General features: G+C 34.1%; 2 protein-coding genes across 8 annotated transcripts in view; one reads left to right on the top strand and one right to left on the bottom strand.

Annotated features, from left to right (window-relative positions):
* The window catches only part of C6H1orf146 (chromosome 6 C1orf146 homolog), a 33181-nt gene extending 29819 nt beyond the window's left edge, over positions 1 to 3362 (top strand). For all 3 annotated transcript variants that reach the window (XM_055585171.1, XM_055585170.1, XM_055585172.1), the window contains 4 exons: positions 44 to 137; positions 1859 to 2027; positions 2429 to 2507; positions 3161 to 3362. In XM_055585171.1, the coding sequence (XP_055441146.1) occupies positions 44 to 137; positions 1859 to 2027; positions 2429 to 2507; positions 3161 to 3295 (477 nt within the window). In that variant the 3' untranslated portion in view covers positions 3296 to 3362. The remainder of the gene's footprint in view (positions 1 to 43; positions 138 to 1858; positions 2028 to 2428; positions 2508 to 3160) is intronic.
* Positions 3363 to 3379: 17 nt separating this feature from the next.
* GLMN (glomulin, FKBP associated protein) overlaps positions 3380 to 16159 on the bottom strand; it is a 45178-nt gene continuing 32398 nt past the window's right edge. For 2 of the 5 annotated variants that reach the window (XM_055585161.1, XM_055585160.1), the window contains exons 17-19: positions 5380 to 5491; positions 4299 to 4381; positions 3380 to 4191 (exon numbers count right to left, since the gene is read on the bottom strand). In XM_055585161.1, coding sequence (XP_055441136.1) covers positions 4081 to 4191; positions 4299 to 4381; positions 5380 to 5491 — 306 coding nt within the window. In that variant the 3' untranslated portion in view covers positions 3380 to 4080. Of the gene's footprint in view, positions 4192 to 4298; positions 4382 to 5379; positions 5492 to 13721; positions 14107 to 15499; positions 16035 to 16159 lie in introns of those variants that run through there. The other 3 variants (XR_008715780.1, XM_055585162.1, XM_055585163.1) reach the window with 3 other exon arrangements.

Here is a 16159-nt window from a genome sequence, read left to right as displayed (position 1 = left end):
AACCATGTTTTAAGTCTGTATTTCTGAAAAAATTTTTTTTAAGAGTTATGAAGTTGCAGCTGCCCTAGAAAATCGAAGCCACAAGGTTCGGTATTCAGATTCAGTGGAAAATGGATCAATTATATTTTCTCTTTCTGGTACAGTATATTTGCTGACTTCCTTGATTTAAGTTTGTTAATAAATACGTGCACGTAAATTCTAATTATTCAGTAGTTCAGTAACGAAGTAATAAGCTTAAGGTGTTATTTTTGGGGAAAGGTGAATGTGTAATAAAACTTTGTTACTCCTGCAAAAGCAGTACATATGGCCAATTACAAAATATATTCCTTTTTAGATTACAATTGTTGAACTAAAGTTAAATCACTGAAGTCTAGTAGAGGATGGTACAAACTACTTGCTTTGAAACTAACATGAAAGTACAACAAAGCCACCCTCCCTAACAATCAACATTTAAAATATTACTCATATTAATGAAGAGGCTAGCATCATATTGATTAAAATCCATATATAAAAACAATGGAGGACGTAAAGCAATCATCCTTCAATTAAAAAAATTAGGTGGGAAAAAAAACAATACAGGAGAATGTTTTTCATGATTTTGTACAAGAGTTTACTGAACATAATATAAACAAATACTAACTAAAAGAACCAAATGGGGACACATGTTCCTGAAATCATAAAACTATACAACTGTGAGTCATAGGCAAAGGAATTAGATTAGGATATGAGAAAACTGAGGACATGGGAAGGGGGCAGCTCTACTTGTGCTTGGAAAATGACAGAAGTGATAAGATGTGGAGGTAAAGGATTTTATTAGAATGGTTATGAATAGACCAGTACTCTAACAGAGATTTTGGAAGACAAGCACTTTCAAAAGCTCCTAGAAATAGACATCCAAGCTGAAAATGGTCCAACCTCACATTCATCCTTCCTGGCTGGATAAAGAGCCCTCTAGAGAGAAGTAAAATATTTTTGGTAAATACCTACTCTGTTGTATGCTTTGGTCACTTTATATACATTCTCTTATTTAATCCTTTTAACAAACCTATCAAAGAACTATTATTCCAACCTTACAGATGAGGTAATTTAGATTCAGAAATGTTATATAAATTTTTAGCGTTAAGTTCATTCAATTAGTATAATCACATAGTTATTTACTTCCTGAGATTGTGTCTTCCACTCATCTTTTAAAGAGCTAATCAGATTAAGCTTCTCTTCTGGACCATTCTTTTTTTGGGAGGTTGGGGGAAGACTGCCACATGGCATGCAGGATCTTAGTTCCCCGACCAGGGATCGAACCTGTGCCCTCTGCAGTGGAAGCACTGAGTCCTAACCAGCAGACTACTAGGGAAGCCTTCTGGAGCATTCTTCTACACTTGATACTGTTTCAGAGACCCTAGGTATCTGCTCCTGAGTGTGTTAATTTATACAATGGTTTATGTTATGATACAAAAGATTCTCCAAGGAATAACTAAAAGTTTGCTTAAAACTACTTTTCAGTTGATTTCAAGCTTTTAAAAATTATAACATGAAAAATTAACATGTAACTAAAATTAGGCCTTACTTTCATTGTGGATAGTGCCTTAAAGGAAAAAAAAAACGGTTACTGACCCAGAAAGGGTTCTCCCCTTAAATATTTAGATTGTCATCCTTTTATTACAGAGCACTTCAAAGAACTACCTAATTATTTTGCTGTGTAAGACTTTTGTTATAGTGATTTCCATCTGTTATGGGTTTAAGGCCTGGACACTTACATATATGTTTAACTTATAGTTATTTTTGTTGATTTTACTAAGTTTATAAAAAAATTTTATTAATATGACAAAGTGACATTTTATATTACGTTCACCTCTCCTAGGAGTTGCATTTTTATTGATGAATGCTAGAGAATGCTTTATGTCTGCTGAAGAAACATTTCTAGCCAAAATTGAGAAGTTTGTTAACATTCACCAAAATAGTTTTTTGGTTCTGTTTGCTGCCCTGCATGGACCTGAAGAATGGAAACTGATGTTCAGGATTCAGCAGAGGTATGGACAGTAACACTACAGACCTGTTTTCCTTAAGTTATTTTATGTACTTCAGTTCTGAATTGTTTCAGGCAAGTGAATTATGTTTTGCCAAAAGATAAACTTTATAATGTTAACCTTTCATTTTTAATACAACACAGGCCAAAGAGCTCTTCTATGAATGAGGGTGACAAGTTTCAGAATGCATGCTGATTTATGGAATTCTTCAGCAAGACTAAATCAGAAGTGGAACACTTTTTAGTCAATTAAGTTCTGGTTTTAAAGCCATATTAAATCCTCTGTGGAATAAGGCAGGCATGAATGAATAAACAAATGACAAACAATAAAGGATTTTTGTCTCTTAGGATAACAAATTTAAGTCATATGATCTATTTAACTTAAATGATTTTTTTCTCCCCCAGATTCCTGGGTAGTAACTTACGGATACTTCCAGTACACAACCCAGTAAATGCGATTAATCTTATGTGCACCATAGCTAAGGTAAGTCACCTGAGGAAAATGACATACATACATACACACTGATAAACTTTGAGATTCTTCACTTGCATTCCCTATTCAATGGAACTGACAAATATTGTTTCCCTTAGAGAAGTTGCTATTTCCAAACACATGGAACTCTTTCCCAAGCCTGAACTTGGCCTCTCAAGTCTTCTCAATTCCAGTAGCAACTATCAGAATCACTCATTTAGGTCAAAAGATCATTTGGTCATATATACATTGTATTGGCCTTACTGGTTACTTAAATCTTCTTTCAAATTCTCAAGTATAAATATTGGTAGTCATGAACTGTCAGAGTGCAAACATGCTATTTTATAACTTGACTAGTTTCCACTTTTCTTTTCATGCTTATTCTCCATAAAGTGTGCTCCCAACTCCCATAGGCAGAGTTAGGTGTTCCTTACTCTTTTACTTGGAACAGATCCCTGTTGAAGCAATTCTTAATAGCATTCTACTTTTCTGGTTTGCATGTTTGAAATTCCATAAAGACAAATATCAGGTATTTTTCTATTACTCTAATAACTCATACATAGTACTGATTAATACCTGTTGAATAAGTTAGGTATTTTATGATGTGACCCTGTAAAAAATACCTTATTTCTTAAATAATGTTGCATGTTTATATCTTCTTCCAGATCACCTCCAAATCATACATAGATAGCATCTGCTACAGAATGATAACAACTAAAGCTTACATCATTGAGCAAAGTCCTGTGTGGAAAACACTTCAAAAGATAAAACTGAGTAGTGATACATTTAACCCAAATTAGATTATCAACTATAACTGTTAAATGTTCTTTGGGAAGGATATTAAAATAAAATACATATAATTAAAAATGATTTTACTTTCAGAGTTCTGTCAATTCCTTTAATAATGTTCAAAAAATATTGGTACATGTATATAAAACTTAGATTGAAGCTTCTTAATGATACAGATTAAGTTGGAACAACAAATGTTTAATTGCAAATAAGTAGCCCCTTGGGTTAAAGAAAAAGTCATATATACCTTTTTATAATACAAGCCACTATTTCTAAAATTAGTCTTCACAGGTACTTTTACACTGTAACTACTGCTGGAAAGCTGGTGATAGAGGACTCTGCCCTCTAAGGCTCCTGAGGCAGGGAAAGAAAGGGAAATTAGGAGCAGTACACAGACTCAGAATTCTTCTCTAAGCTCCTACAGCTACGATAGCCAGTTTAACACTAGGAGTTCTAAAGTAGCATCTAACTGGAACATAAAGTGTATCAGAATTTTTATAAACTCACAACTGTATGGATAAAGATAATTCCAGTACATTTTATGAAATCATTATTGATTCGTATTAGATTTTTCAACAGTAGTATTTAAAATACACATGGGCATTATTTACCATATAGATACCTTTTTAAAAGGAAACAATGCTACTGATCCATAATGTGTCACTGCTGAAACAGATAAGAGAAGCTACATTTATTTTCAGTGTGTTTTACAGAAAAACTTCTATAAAGGTATTAAATAAACCATAATGAAAAATAGTGTATTACTAGTTTTTATTTAGGAGATGGAGCTTTCACTTTATCCCATATTTTGCTCAGAGGTAGACTTCGTTTTTGTTTCAATGAGTTCTTCTACTCGAGCCAAAACACTTTCAATCAAATCAAATGTGAAAAGAGCTGAATGTAGGACCTATAATGCCAAGAAAAATTGGTTACTAAGGCTGCGTTTAAAACAAAGCAAAGCAAAAAAGAGAAAAGAGTTCAGTTGGACGTAGCTTAAGAAAATTTCATATCTACCTTAAGTTGCATTTCAGGAGGCATATTTGGGATCTCTTCTCTACCTACATTTAGTGAACAATGATCTTTAGACTTCTGGACTTCTATAAGAGAAGGAAAAAACCGTGTCACACTTAACCATTAAAAACTCTCAGATTTCAATAATAAATTTATAATTTGTTTACTAACTTAAATGCCAGTTATTTGTGTAAATTAAGTCTTATGGTTTTAATAGCTAGTTGTGTTGTTGTTTAGTTGCCAGGTCATGTCCGACTCTTGGACTGTAGCCTGCTTGCTAGGTCCTTTGTGGGATTTCCCAGGCAAGAATACTGGAGTGGGTTGCTATTTCCTTCTCCAGGGGATCTTTCTGACCCAGGATTGAACCCATATCTCCTGCATTGGTAGGCAGATTCTTTACCACTGAGCCACCAGGGAAGATTTAATAGCTCAGGGTATGCTAAAAACCGGCTGTGAACAAATAAAAATATCAAAATTCTGTAACATGTGAATTAATGTTTCTTCAGGTGAATAGCATTATTTTGGCATGTACAAGATGAATGAAACTTTTGTCAACATAAAATCAGAATTAAACCTATCACACTAAGACAAAATTTTTATTTATAGTGATGTCTGTACAAATACCACCATAGTTATATAGAAAAGATTACAAGATTATTAGAACCGCTGACTTTAAAAAGTAATTCTGGACCTAAGATTCTTGTTTGTAATTTGTACAAATTTAGTAGAGGTCGAGATTTAGTAAAGATATCATGGGGGATGGACCCCTCAATACTGAAAGAAGTACAATGATATCCAAACAGAAATATTTGTGATACAATTAGTTTCTAATCAGAACTTGAGGTTTTAAACCAGACTATGCTCCAGTTTGGTTTAAATATTTAACCCAATTTCAGTATTAATTGGAATATATATTCACAAAGAATCATTTTAGTTATAAATAAAATGACTCAGTTGTCATGGTTCCTTGTTGGCTATAAGTTAGACAAGTACAAGATAAAGTTCTTTATTTGGAATATAAATGAGTTTAAAAAATCTGACTAATTTTTAGGCTTAACTGGAAATGAAATTTTACATTACCAACCTTGGCTATTCTTAATTTCTGCTTCATAATGTGCTTTTGACATATTGAGTCCTGTATGGAGGGGCTTTAAGAAATTATTCTCAATCTTTTCAAGTTCTGTCCACAAACCAGTCTGTTTGGAAGAATTAATGAAACAATGTTATTTCATTCAAGATTTATTGTCATCTAGTATTAAACATTAAAAGATGTTTACTCCTTGGAAGGAAAGTTATGACCAACCTAGATAGCATATTCAAAAGCAGAGACATTACTTTGCCAACAAAGGTCTGTCTAGTCAAGGCTATGGTTTTTCCAGTGGTCATGTATGGATATGAGAGTTGGACTGTGAAGAAAGCTGAGCGCCGAAGAACTGATGCTTTTGAACTGTGGTGTTGGAGAAGACTCTTGAGAGTCCCTTGGACTACAAGGAGATCCATCCTAAAGGAGATCGGTCCTGGGTGTTTATTGGAAGGACTGATGCTGAAGCTGAAACTCCAATACTTTGGCCACCTCATGCGAAGAGTTGACTCATTGGAAACGACCCTGATGCTGGGAGGGATTGAGGGCAGGAGGAGAAGGGGACGACAGAGGATGAGATGGCTGGATGGCATCACTGACTCAATGGACGTGAGTTTGGGTAAACTCCGGGAGTTGGTGATGGACAGGGAGGCCTGGTGTGCTGTGATTCATGGGGTCGCAAAGAGTCAGACATGACTGAGCAACTGAACTGAGTATTAAACAAGTGCTGAGTGTTGGAGAAACAGAAATGAGTAAGACATGATCTTTGCCTTTCAGAGCAGAGTAGACTGTTTATTAATACATTCATTACTACATCTAGTTATTGTATGTAAATACCAGTCAAAACAAAAACACACTTGTTTAGCATATTCATTATTGTGCCATTTGGACAGCTTCTGGTTTTGAGATCTGTAACTTCAAGTTTTATCCATGAGAAAATTATCTGAAAATAATCCACATAGTCTGAGACATTCTCTTATAAACCATCCCCACAATGACTCTATGTTGTAAGTCCCCTTCAACTCCTTATCTTTCAAATGATATCCTTGTCACAGATCTAGTGCCAGAGAATTCTATTCCTTCTCTATTGATGGAAACTTCTAACACAAAGCTGACTTAAGACTTTCTTGGTGATCAATAAAGATGGAGATTTTACCTGTCTGGGACAGCTTAGGATTATTTTGTCATTCGTATTAAAGATTTTTGTTCTAAGAGCATTTCTTCCTATAGTACTAAAAGGGAATCATAAAGTCTTAGTTTTTTTTTTTTTTTTAAGAAGAAAAAGAAAATTCATTGGTATTGCTCAGTTTCCAGTTACTTATTACAAAGGAAAGTAGCTTAGGCAAAAAATGAAAACTTAGGAATCCAATTATCTTTAACTGGAACTGGATCATATGAAAACCTATTTTGTAATTGAGCTTATTTTGATCCAAGTACTATATAACATTTAACATATACAGCCCTCAAAAATAAAATCTACACGTATCTGTGTTGAATAATTTATAATTTCACTGTCACATATATCCCTTTAATTTAAATCTGTCCTTTCTCATTATTCCTATATCAAGAGGAAAAGTGGAGTTCTTGAGGAACTATCAAGAATTCACAATCTCAAAAACATGCATACTTTTCCACTCATCATCTATGAACTTAACCTGGGGAATTAAAAGATGTATGTTGTAATGATTTCACTGTAGATATGTTTATAAAAATGTTTAAATAGTGAAAAATTGGAAATAATGACAGTTTTTCACATCAGGAGTGGGGTAACTTCCATATCCACACAATGGAACACTACACTGCTGTTAAAATAGTACTACTCTTCAGTACATACTGGCGAGTGGTAAAAAAGCAAATAAAAAGGCTGCAGTATGACTCCTATAATATGATCTTTTAAAAAAAATATGTACAGATTTGCTGGTATAAAGCCTAAAAGGGTATACACTATAATATCAAAAATAAATGGTGAGATTTTATTTTCTTTTTGCTTAATTATCCTGATTTTTAAACAATGAACCAGTTTCAACTGTATACTTTAAAAGACATTTTTAAACATCCATTGAAATCCTAAGTTTTTTGTCCTTACATGAAAAACGTGGGTTATGCGTTAGTGCAGTAGAAACTTCCGAGGATAGTCACACAGCATATCAAGCATGTTACGCAACCATACGCACCCACCGGTTTCACTTCTTACGTTCCTCCCTCTCTCTCCAGCCTTTTCTTTCACCTTTCTCTATCCCCACACCCACTTTTTAAAACCTTCTTTCCCTTTCCTCTAAGCTTAAAAGTAGAACCCACTGCTACCACCCAATATCACAGATGGCTTTCAAGGCTGCAGGTACTGATGACCCTCTACAGATTAAAACACATTCAAACATAAAGAGTACAGAGAAAACACCTTTATACTCACACTAAGCTTTGTCAAATGCACACATCTTGCCCTATTTACTTAAAAAAACAGATATGGTTGAAGCCCTCTTTATTCAAGAGTAAGGCATTAACTATGCAAAATTTTCTAAAGCTTGAGGCTTTAGCAGTTAATGTATTTATACATCCCAATGCTGCATGTTTAAAAATATATAAATGATATCAAAGGATCCTACTTTAGCTCCCTTTTGTTCAGTCCTGTGTTTCTGAGGGTTATTTATGTTATAGCGCTAATCTTTTCACTTTAACTGATATACAGGCATCCCACTATACGATGTATCCTATTACTAGTTTTCTTAAATATTTCATACAGTGCTCACTGAAACTGCTGCATATCTCTTCCTGTTCACATGGGATAAGTTTTTCTAGGGTAGCATTTTTCAAAATATTTTTACCATGGCCCACAGTAAGAAATATAATTTATATCACAACTCAACACACATTTATATAGCTGAAACAAATGTCTTACAAAATGTTCTATTTATAATATCAAATATAATTCTATCAATATTTAAATATAATACAGAAAACCCCCAAAATAATTCCAAAATAAACATTAACAACGATGGTGTGCTTGGAGTCACTGACATCTATTCTGGTATTGAGCCTGGTCCTTTTCTTTCTACACATTCTTAAGGTCTGGTGTGTTGGGGCATCATTTACATTCGGTAAACTCTTGTAGCTGCACAGTTCCGAGTTCTGACAAAGATATACAGCAGTACAGCCACCACCACTCTGAAGATCGTCTCATGACCCCAGAAGTTCCCTCGTGCCCCTTGGTGGTGTGTTTTCTTCCCCCACCCCCAAAGAGCACTAGTACTGGTCTACATCCTGTTCCTGGCAAAGAGCTCCTAAAACGCTTGAATTTCCTAAGTGAAGACTGGTCAAAGTGTATTTTGTTATTCGTAAGAAGCTCTTTCATCCAGGAATGTAACTGTTGGAAAGCCCCTAATAAGAATGGGGGCTGGCTGTTAGAGGAACTGTGTGATTAGAGGGTTATAACTGTCAACTCCTCTCACCACAAACTCCTGGTAGGAGAGAGGGGCTGGAGACTGAGCTGTCACCAGTGACCAGTGATTTAATCAACCACGCTTATGTAATGAAGCCTCCAAAAAACTCAAAAGAATGGGGTTCAGAGAGCTTCCTGGTTGATGACCAGGTAGAGGTGCTGGGAAAGTAGTTTCAAGGGAGGGCATGAAAACTTAGTGCCCCTTCCCACACACCTTGCCTTATGCATCTCTTTCATCTCGCTGTGCTAAGTTACATCCTTTTCCAATAAACCAGTGATCTAGTAGGTAAAATGTTCTGAGTTCTGTGAACAACTTTAGCAAATTAATTGAACCTGAGGAGGGGGTTGTGAGAACCTGTTTTAGCCAGTCTGTCAGAAGTCAGATCAATACCTGGACTTGTGATTGGCATCTGAAGAGGGAAGGGAGGTAATGTTGTGGGACTGAGCCCTTAGCCTCTGTAATCTGATGCTATCTCCAGGAAGAGTGTCATAAGGGGACTGAATTGTAGGACATCTACTTGGTGTCAAAAAATTCCTCGATATGGGAAAATCTCTGCACATTTGGTAACCAAAAGTACAAAAAAATGAGGTTAAGTGTTGAGAGTAGAGCAGAAAAACAGGAATGTTGTTCCTCTACAGGTAGAAAGACAGAATTATTCTAAAATTCAAATGGAGAAGCAAAGGATCTAGAAAAGCCAAAATTTTTTTTAAAGAACAAAGTTGGCATACTCACACGTAAGACTTACTATAAAGTTACAGTAATCAAGATAGTGTGGTACTGGTGAAAGAAGACAGTTCAATGGAACAGAATAGAATCCAAAAATATACCCATACTTATATGATCTTTTTGATCTTTGACAAAGGTGACAAGACAATTTGAGTATAGCCTTTTCAACAAATACTGCTGGAGTCAAAACAAAACTACCTTAACCCATACTTCACCATATAAAAAATTTACTTGAAGTCAATCATAAGTATAAATATAAAAATCTAAACAATAAAACTTCTACTAGAAAATCTGTGATCTTGGGTTAAAACAAAGATTTGTTAGAATCCAAAGAAATATAAATGATTGAAAAGAATAGAATTTATATGCTGGACTTCCTCAAAATTTAACATTTCTGTTCTTTAAAAAATTCTATTAAGATAATGAAAATATAAGCCACAAACTGGAAGAAAATATAAAAACCATACCTAATAAAAGACTTATGTCCAGAATATAGGATAGTTTCCTTTAAAAAATGTTGGTCTAAGTTGAACAAATTTTCGTTCACTCTTAATTAGTAATAGAAGTTATTTGAAATCTTATTATCAAAATGATGATAGTTTCCTTCTGTAACAGTAATGTCTTCTACAACTGACAGATAAGTTTAACATATGAAAAATACACTCATGTTTTCCTGTGGTTTCAATTTTTATGTCTTAGGCGTGCCAGAAAATCAGATACATATGTCAATTTTGCCACTCAATATTATCTTTGAAAATAACTGTCAAATAAGATTGCTTTTCAACTAGAAAAACATGTATATTATCCTTGAGTTCTTATGCCTTACTTCGAACTTTCCAAAGGAACAATAAATGAACTCTGATATGATACATTGGTCATGCTTAGATCCAATCACTGAAAAAAGTTTCAAGAGTTTGGCTTATCAGTGAACTGCTAAAATTAACAATTTTCACCACTTTTATAATATAGTTATATCCGAGGGATTTCCTTGAATACCAAAATTTTCCAGCTGACTTAAAACAACTTGCTAGTGCTTCTGACAGTTTAAGAAGGTAATTGCTCATAGTTCTGCTCTGTCACTTATTGCTGTAAACTTTCTACTTTTAGTGACCCCCGGTGTGCTTCCAATTCAGTAAATATAGCTAATCTCTAGATGTATATAAAGGTTAAGGTGAAACAATCTCATATGGTTTTGTAAGTACCAGATATCAATTTAAGTGCTACACAATTTATGTTTCATCAAGAAGCATCAGAACCTTTGCATCCATGTTTTGCAATATAGATTTTCTAAAACATCATGTTACCATTAAGACATACTTTTAAATAAATCAATAGACATAATCCAACACTGTATTTGCTGAAAAAATAAACTTTGCAGGCCAAACTGAGTGATTTTTCACATTTGCTAAAAAATATATAATTATATATGCTGATAATGAGACTAGAAGAATGTTGGTAACTTTTCATCTTTCAAACCATTATGGGGCCTCATTCACAAGTTCAGAATGTTGTTTCTAGATGTCTAATTTGGAAGGTTTTTAGCTTTCATTTGCAAGAAAAATTTTATTTTAGACTATCATTTTCATTGGGTATTTACTTTTGATGAAACCATCTTAAATAATCTTAGCTTTAAAGTTATATTCATTTTCTTCCTTTTTAGAATGTAGTTCAAATTAAGGCTAAGTCTACTAATTGTAGGGTCAGTATTTTTCTGAATATTGGCACTATCTACAGTTTCAGATCAACAGTTGAAAGTGAATGTTTCTATATTTTTCACTTATTTTTCTTATTGTCATGAATTTGGAAAAAAAGTTTTCTCCCTCAAAGTTCATTCTGAAAATACACAGATTAAAATAATTTGTGAACGTTCACAATTTTACTGATAGGAGGGACAGTTTGCTTCCCACTTAACCATATACTATGTTACTATAAAATTAAAGTGTACAGTATCATAGCCTTTCTGCTAACTGACCGTTGAATATGTCAGAGATATTGGAAAGCAACACACATCTTATTCCTAGCCAATCTGTCATATCCCCTCCATTTTCAAACCTTGTTCTTTGCAAGTGACCACAAAATTTGCTGCAATATCTGTAACTAAGAATCTGTGCAAACAACCTCAATTATATTCTATTTCATTTTGTAAAACTTGCCAGTCTAAATCAGTAAATTGATTTAAGGACTCATTAAGATGCCTTAAAACAGAAGGTGCTGAGTTAACAATATTTATTCAATTTCACTCTTCCTCCTCCTCCTAAGTTGCTTCAGTCGTGTCCGACTCTGTGCGACCCCATAGACGGCAGCCCACCAGGCTCCCCCGTCCCTGGGATTCTCCAGGCAAGAACACTGGAGTGGGTTGCCATTTCCCTCTCCAATGCATGAAAGTGGAAAGTCAAAGTGAAGTCGCTCAGTCGTGTCCGACTCCCAGCGACCCCATGGACTGCAGCCCACCAGGCTCCTCCATCATTGCCCAAAAATGGTTATCTACTTCGTGTCATCACTGTTCTGTATCCTAACCTATGCTATCTACCTTTTTACCATTTGCCACTGCGATGGCTGTGAAATAGTATCTCGCTGCAGTTTTAAGTTACGCTTGCATAAACACTGCTGGTATTGGGAATACTGTCTTGTGGTTATTGGCCACTTGAGTTTCCTCTTCTGTGAGCTGCCTTACAATATCTGTATCCTTTACTTGTTTTTCTGATTTGTGGTCTTGATTCTTGCTTTATAGTTATCTGATTTTTTGATACTAACTATTGGGTGGAGGAAGTATTTTGGGTTTTTTTCTCTTTCTTTTTGTGGCTTTTTCAGTTTGTATGCATTTTCTTTCCTTGAATAGGTTTTAGTTTCAATGTTCTTAGTTTCATCAATCTATTCATTTGTGGTTAGTGCTTCTTTACTTAAGAAAGTCTTCTCTACCCTTAGGTTACACAGTATTCTAAAAATCTCTAAATTCCTTTTCAACGTTAAGTCTTTAATCTATTTGGAATTTTGTTTTGTATATTATGTGACACAGGCATCTTAATTCCCCCCTTCCCATATGTATGACAAATTACCCATCATCATCATCTATTGAACAGTCCCATTCTTCCCCCCTTTTTTCCCCTCATAAAGTTTTACACATATTTTTACATATTTTCCTAAGTATCTCATATTTTTTGTTATATTATTTTCCGGTGGACTAATATTTTTATCATGATTATATACTGAATGTATTAAATGCTTTTTCTCTATAACTATTGATACAATCAAGTACTTCCTCTACTTTAACCTATGAAATTACATTACCTTATATTACCAGAATGAATCCAACTGAGTTTGATGACTTATAACAAATTTTTTTTGCTAGATCTGGTTTTGGTAATATTATTATCTATATATCTGTTTCCCTGAGTAGCTAAGCTGGTTAAGAATCTGCCTGCAATGCAGGAGACTCCAGTTCGATTCCTGGGTCAGGAAGATCTGCTGGAGAAGGGATAGGCTACCCACTCCAGTATTCTTGGGCTTTCCTGGTGGTTCAGCTTCTTAAGAATCTGCCTGCAATGTGGGAGAGCCTGTAATTTCACTGAAGCACACTATCCTAGACTGTTTGGGTATTAAGGTCATACTTTACTAAACATAACATTTAGACACAACTACACTTTTTCTAGTCTTTTGAATGTTTTGTATGAGACTTGAGTATATGTTTTTTGAAATTATGGTAAAAATTATCTGCCCTGTGATTTCTCTTAGATTGTTACAGTTTTGTTATATTTTCTAACAAATTCCATTTTATTGAAGTTTCAAATTTTATTGGAATGTTTTCATGTAACTTTCCTTTTGTTCTTCAATCTGTGCTGTATTTATACTTCCTTTTTAGTTAACATATTGTGTCTTCACCCATTTTTAATATCAATCTAAACAAGTACATATTAGGAATTTCTAAAAATTGAATTATGTAAGATATCCAGGTAATTTTTATTAGACCCATATGCTGAGAAACAGTGATCTAGAATGATGCTGTCCAATGCCAAGGAGGAACTGAATTTTTAATTTAAAAAACTTAAAAATTAATTTAAAATTTAATAGTCATGTGTGGCTACTGTCTATTGGACAGTGTAACTCTAGAAGGTCTAATAAAGACCCCCTAAGATAAAAGACTTCAATAAAAGACTTTAGTTTCTCTTAATGGCAATAATTTAATACACAGTCCATAATCTAAAACTTACAATAAGGTAATAAAATGTGCCACAATGAGGCTAAAGAAAATTTGTTCACATTCAGTTCTGCATAATTTCACAAATTTTTCTTGTGATGAATAACAGTAATATTTTTTTTAGAAACACGTAGGAGTGAAGAAGCTGTGGAAACAAGAATATTTTCTCTCTTTTACATTAAGATGGTGTGCATGTGTACTCAGTTGCTCAGCTGTGTCTGACTCTTTGCGACCCCATGGACTATAACCCACTAGGCTTCTCTGGCATGGAATTTTCCAGGCAAGACTACTTGAGTGGGTTCCCATGCTCTCCTCCAGGGGATCTTCCTGACTCAGGGATTGAACCTGCATCTCCTGCATTGCAGGGGGATTCTTTAAGATTATTAGATTTATGGAAAAAAAAACAATACAAAGAAAATCATATTTTACTTCAATGTCTAGAAAAAAGTAACAAGATTTTTAAAAATAGTTATAAGGATAAAAATTTGAAATGTTCACAAGTGCTTACTTTAAAATTTTATACCCAAGCAACACACTGGTAGAGTACTGAGACCATTTCAGTTTTAGAGCTTAACTATACATTTCAAATTTCACTGCAGCTTGTTGCACAAAATAGAAAGGCAGTTTTATACCATAGTGAAATTTATTGTGAGGAAAGGGACCTTGCAAAGGACACAGTCAACCATGATACTATAGAAATAAAAGGAAGGAAATGAATAAGACCCAGTTTTTCCCTTCTAATTTGTGTATCATGTCTTATTTATGAAATAATATTGTAGAACTTTATCACTTGTAATATTAAGGAATGTTATAACCTTAAGTCATTTGGCTCTGTAAATAACATACAAGGTATATGTTTTAATCTTGGAGAAAGAAACAATTTAAATGAGAACCTAAAATGTGGATTATATAGAACTATATGTACGTGGACGTATCCCAGGTATTTATTGTTCTATCCTAAATGAAAAGCATATATGTGTACATTACATAATTCAATTTTTTAAAGTTCCTGATACACACTTCTGGCCTTTACAGTCTTACATTGTTTCTCTTGATCCTGCTTTCTACATATTACAATGACAAATTATTTAGGAAAAAAAAAATAGGTAAGCAGGGATAGGTAAGGAAATGAGTAGCTAGAAGGTGAGCGATAAATTATTATATGCTGTGTATTAGAATAAATTACTGTAATTAAACAATTAACACTTATATAAAGATACCTACCAAATAATAGTGAACACTAGTCTAAAAATTAAGTTGGTTTGATCAGTAGAGAGAGATGGAGTTTCAAGGTCCAAGAAGTTACGTGAAACTGAAGTGTGGGGAAAGTGCTTTTAAATTATTATGCAAAGAGATGAAGAGACTATTATGAAGATTAAGAGACTATAATGAAGAAGCCTATTATGCAAAGAGGAAGGGAATGATTTATGAAGAAAGTCAGATGACAGTAACCCAAAACAGCAGGAAAAGAAATGGATCATTATTCAATTATGAATCACCTTGTTTTATATTTTAATGATCCTGTTCTTAGTTTTTCTGTACACTTTTTTGATGGCTTTTCAGCTTTTTATCTGACTAGTTACCACCACAGCATATTTAACTCAAAGACAGGTACTAATAGGAGTCCTTTTGAATAAAACTACTCACAATTCAGCATCATTAGAATATCATTTTGTTTCTCCTTTAATCAAGTATTTCTAAAAACTCAGAACCTCTTACTTTCTTGTTAACCACAGCAGACAGATATGCCTCTCATTTATATTCAGGACCTACTGTGACTGCACTTGGTAGAAATGCTTCCATGATGAACAAGCTGCCTCAAAGGTGTTAGGTTACCATCTTGGATTGGTGTTTTGTTTTGTTTTGTTTTTTTGCCAGTTTCCTTGGTATGATGATTCTTACGGTAACCTGCATGGCAATACTTTGGAATATTTGATTCTTAAGAAAAAAATTTTAAAACTTACATAAGAAGGCAGTCTTATAAGCTGGTTATATCCTTTTCTTTACTATATAATATTCAAACTAAATAAATGTGAGGTATTATCTGTGGATATCAGAGTAGACACTGCATAATGCTAAAACTGCTCTGCCTTCCCTCTCTTTGCTACCCCTGTGGTACACTGTGCTCCATACCTACTAATAATAAATCTATCCCTCCTAATCAAGAGGATGCTTTCTCACCCTGTCAGACAAATCAGATCATTTCTAGATATGGCCTCTTCCTGAAGAAAGTAAAAACTCATACCATACTTTAAGGACACTTTTCGGAAGCCTCAGGGCTTCCACTGCTCCTGAATTTACTACAAAAAAAAAAAAAAGAGGAAGTTCCAGTCACTACATTTGGTCATGGCTATTTCTGCTTCTTGCTAATTATATGCCCTTGTGCATGTTATAGATCCTTCCTGTGCTAACATCATCTATGAAA

The sequence above is a fragment of the Bubalus kerabau genome, chromosome 6 (assembly GCF_029407905.1).
Source record: "Bubalus kerabau isolate K-KA32 ecotype Philippines breed swamp buffalo chromosome 6, PCC_UOA_SB_1v2, whole genome shotgun sequence".
Classification (NCBI taxonomy): Eukaryota; Metazoa; Chordata; class Mammalia; order Artiodactyla; family Bovidae; genus Bubalus; species Bubalus kerabau.
This window is presented reverse-complemented; position numbering and strand designations above follow the sequence as displayed.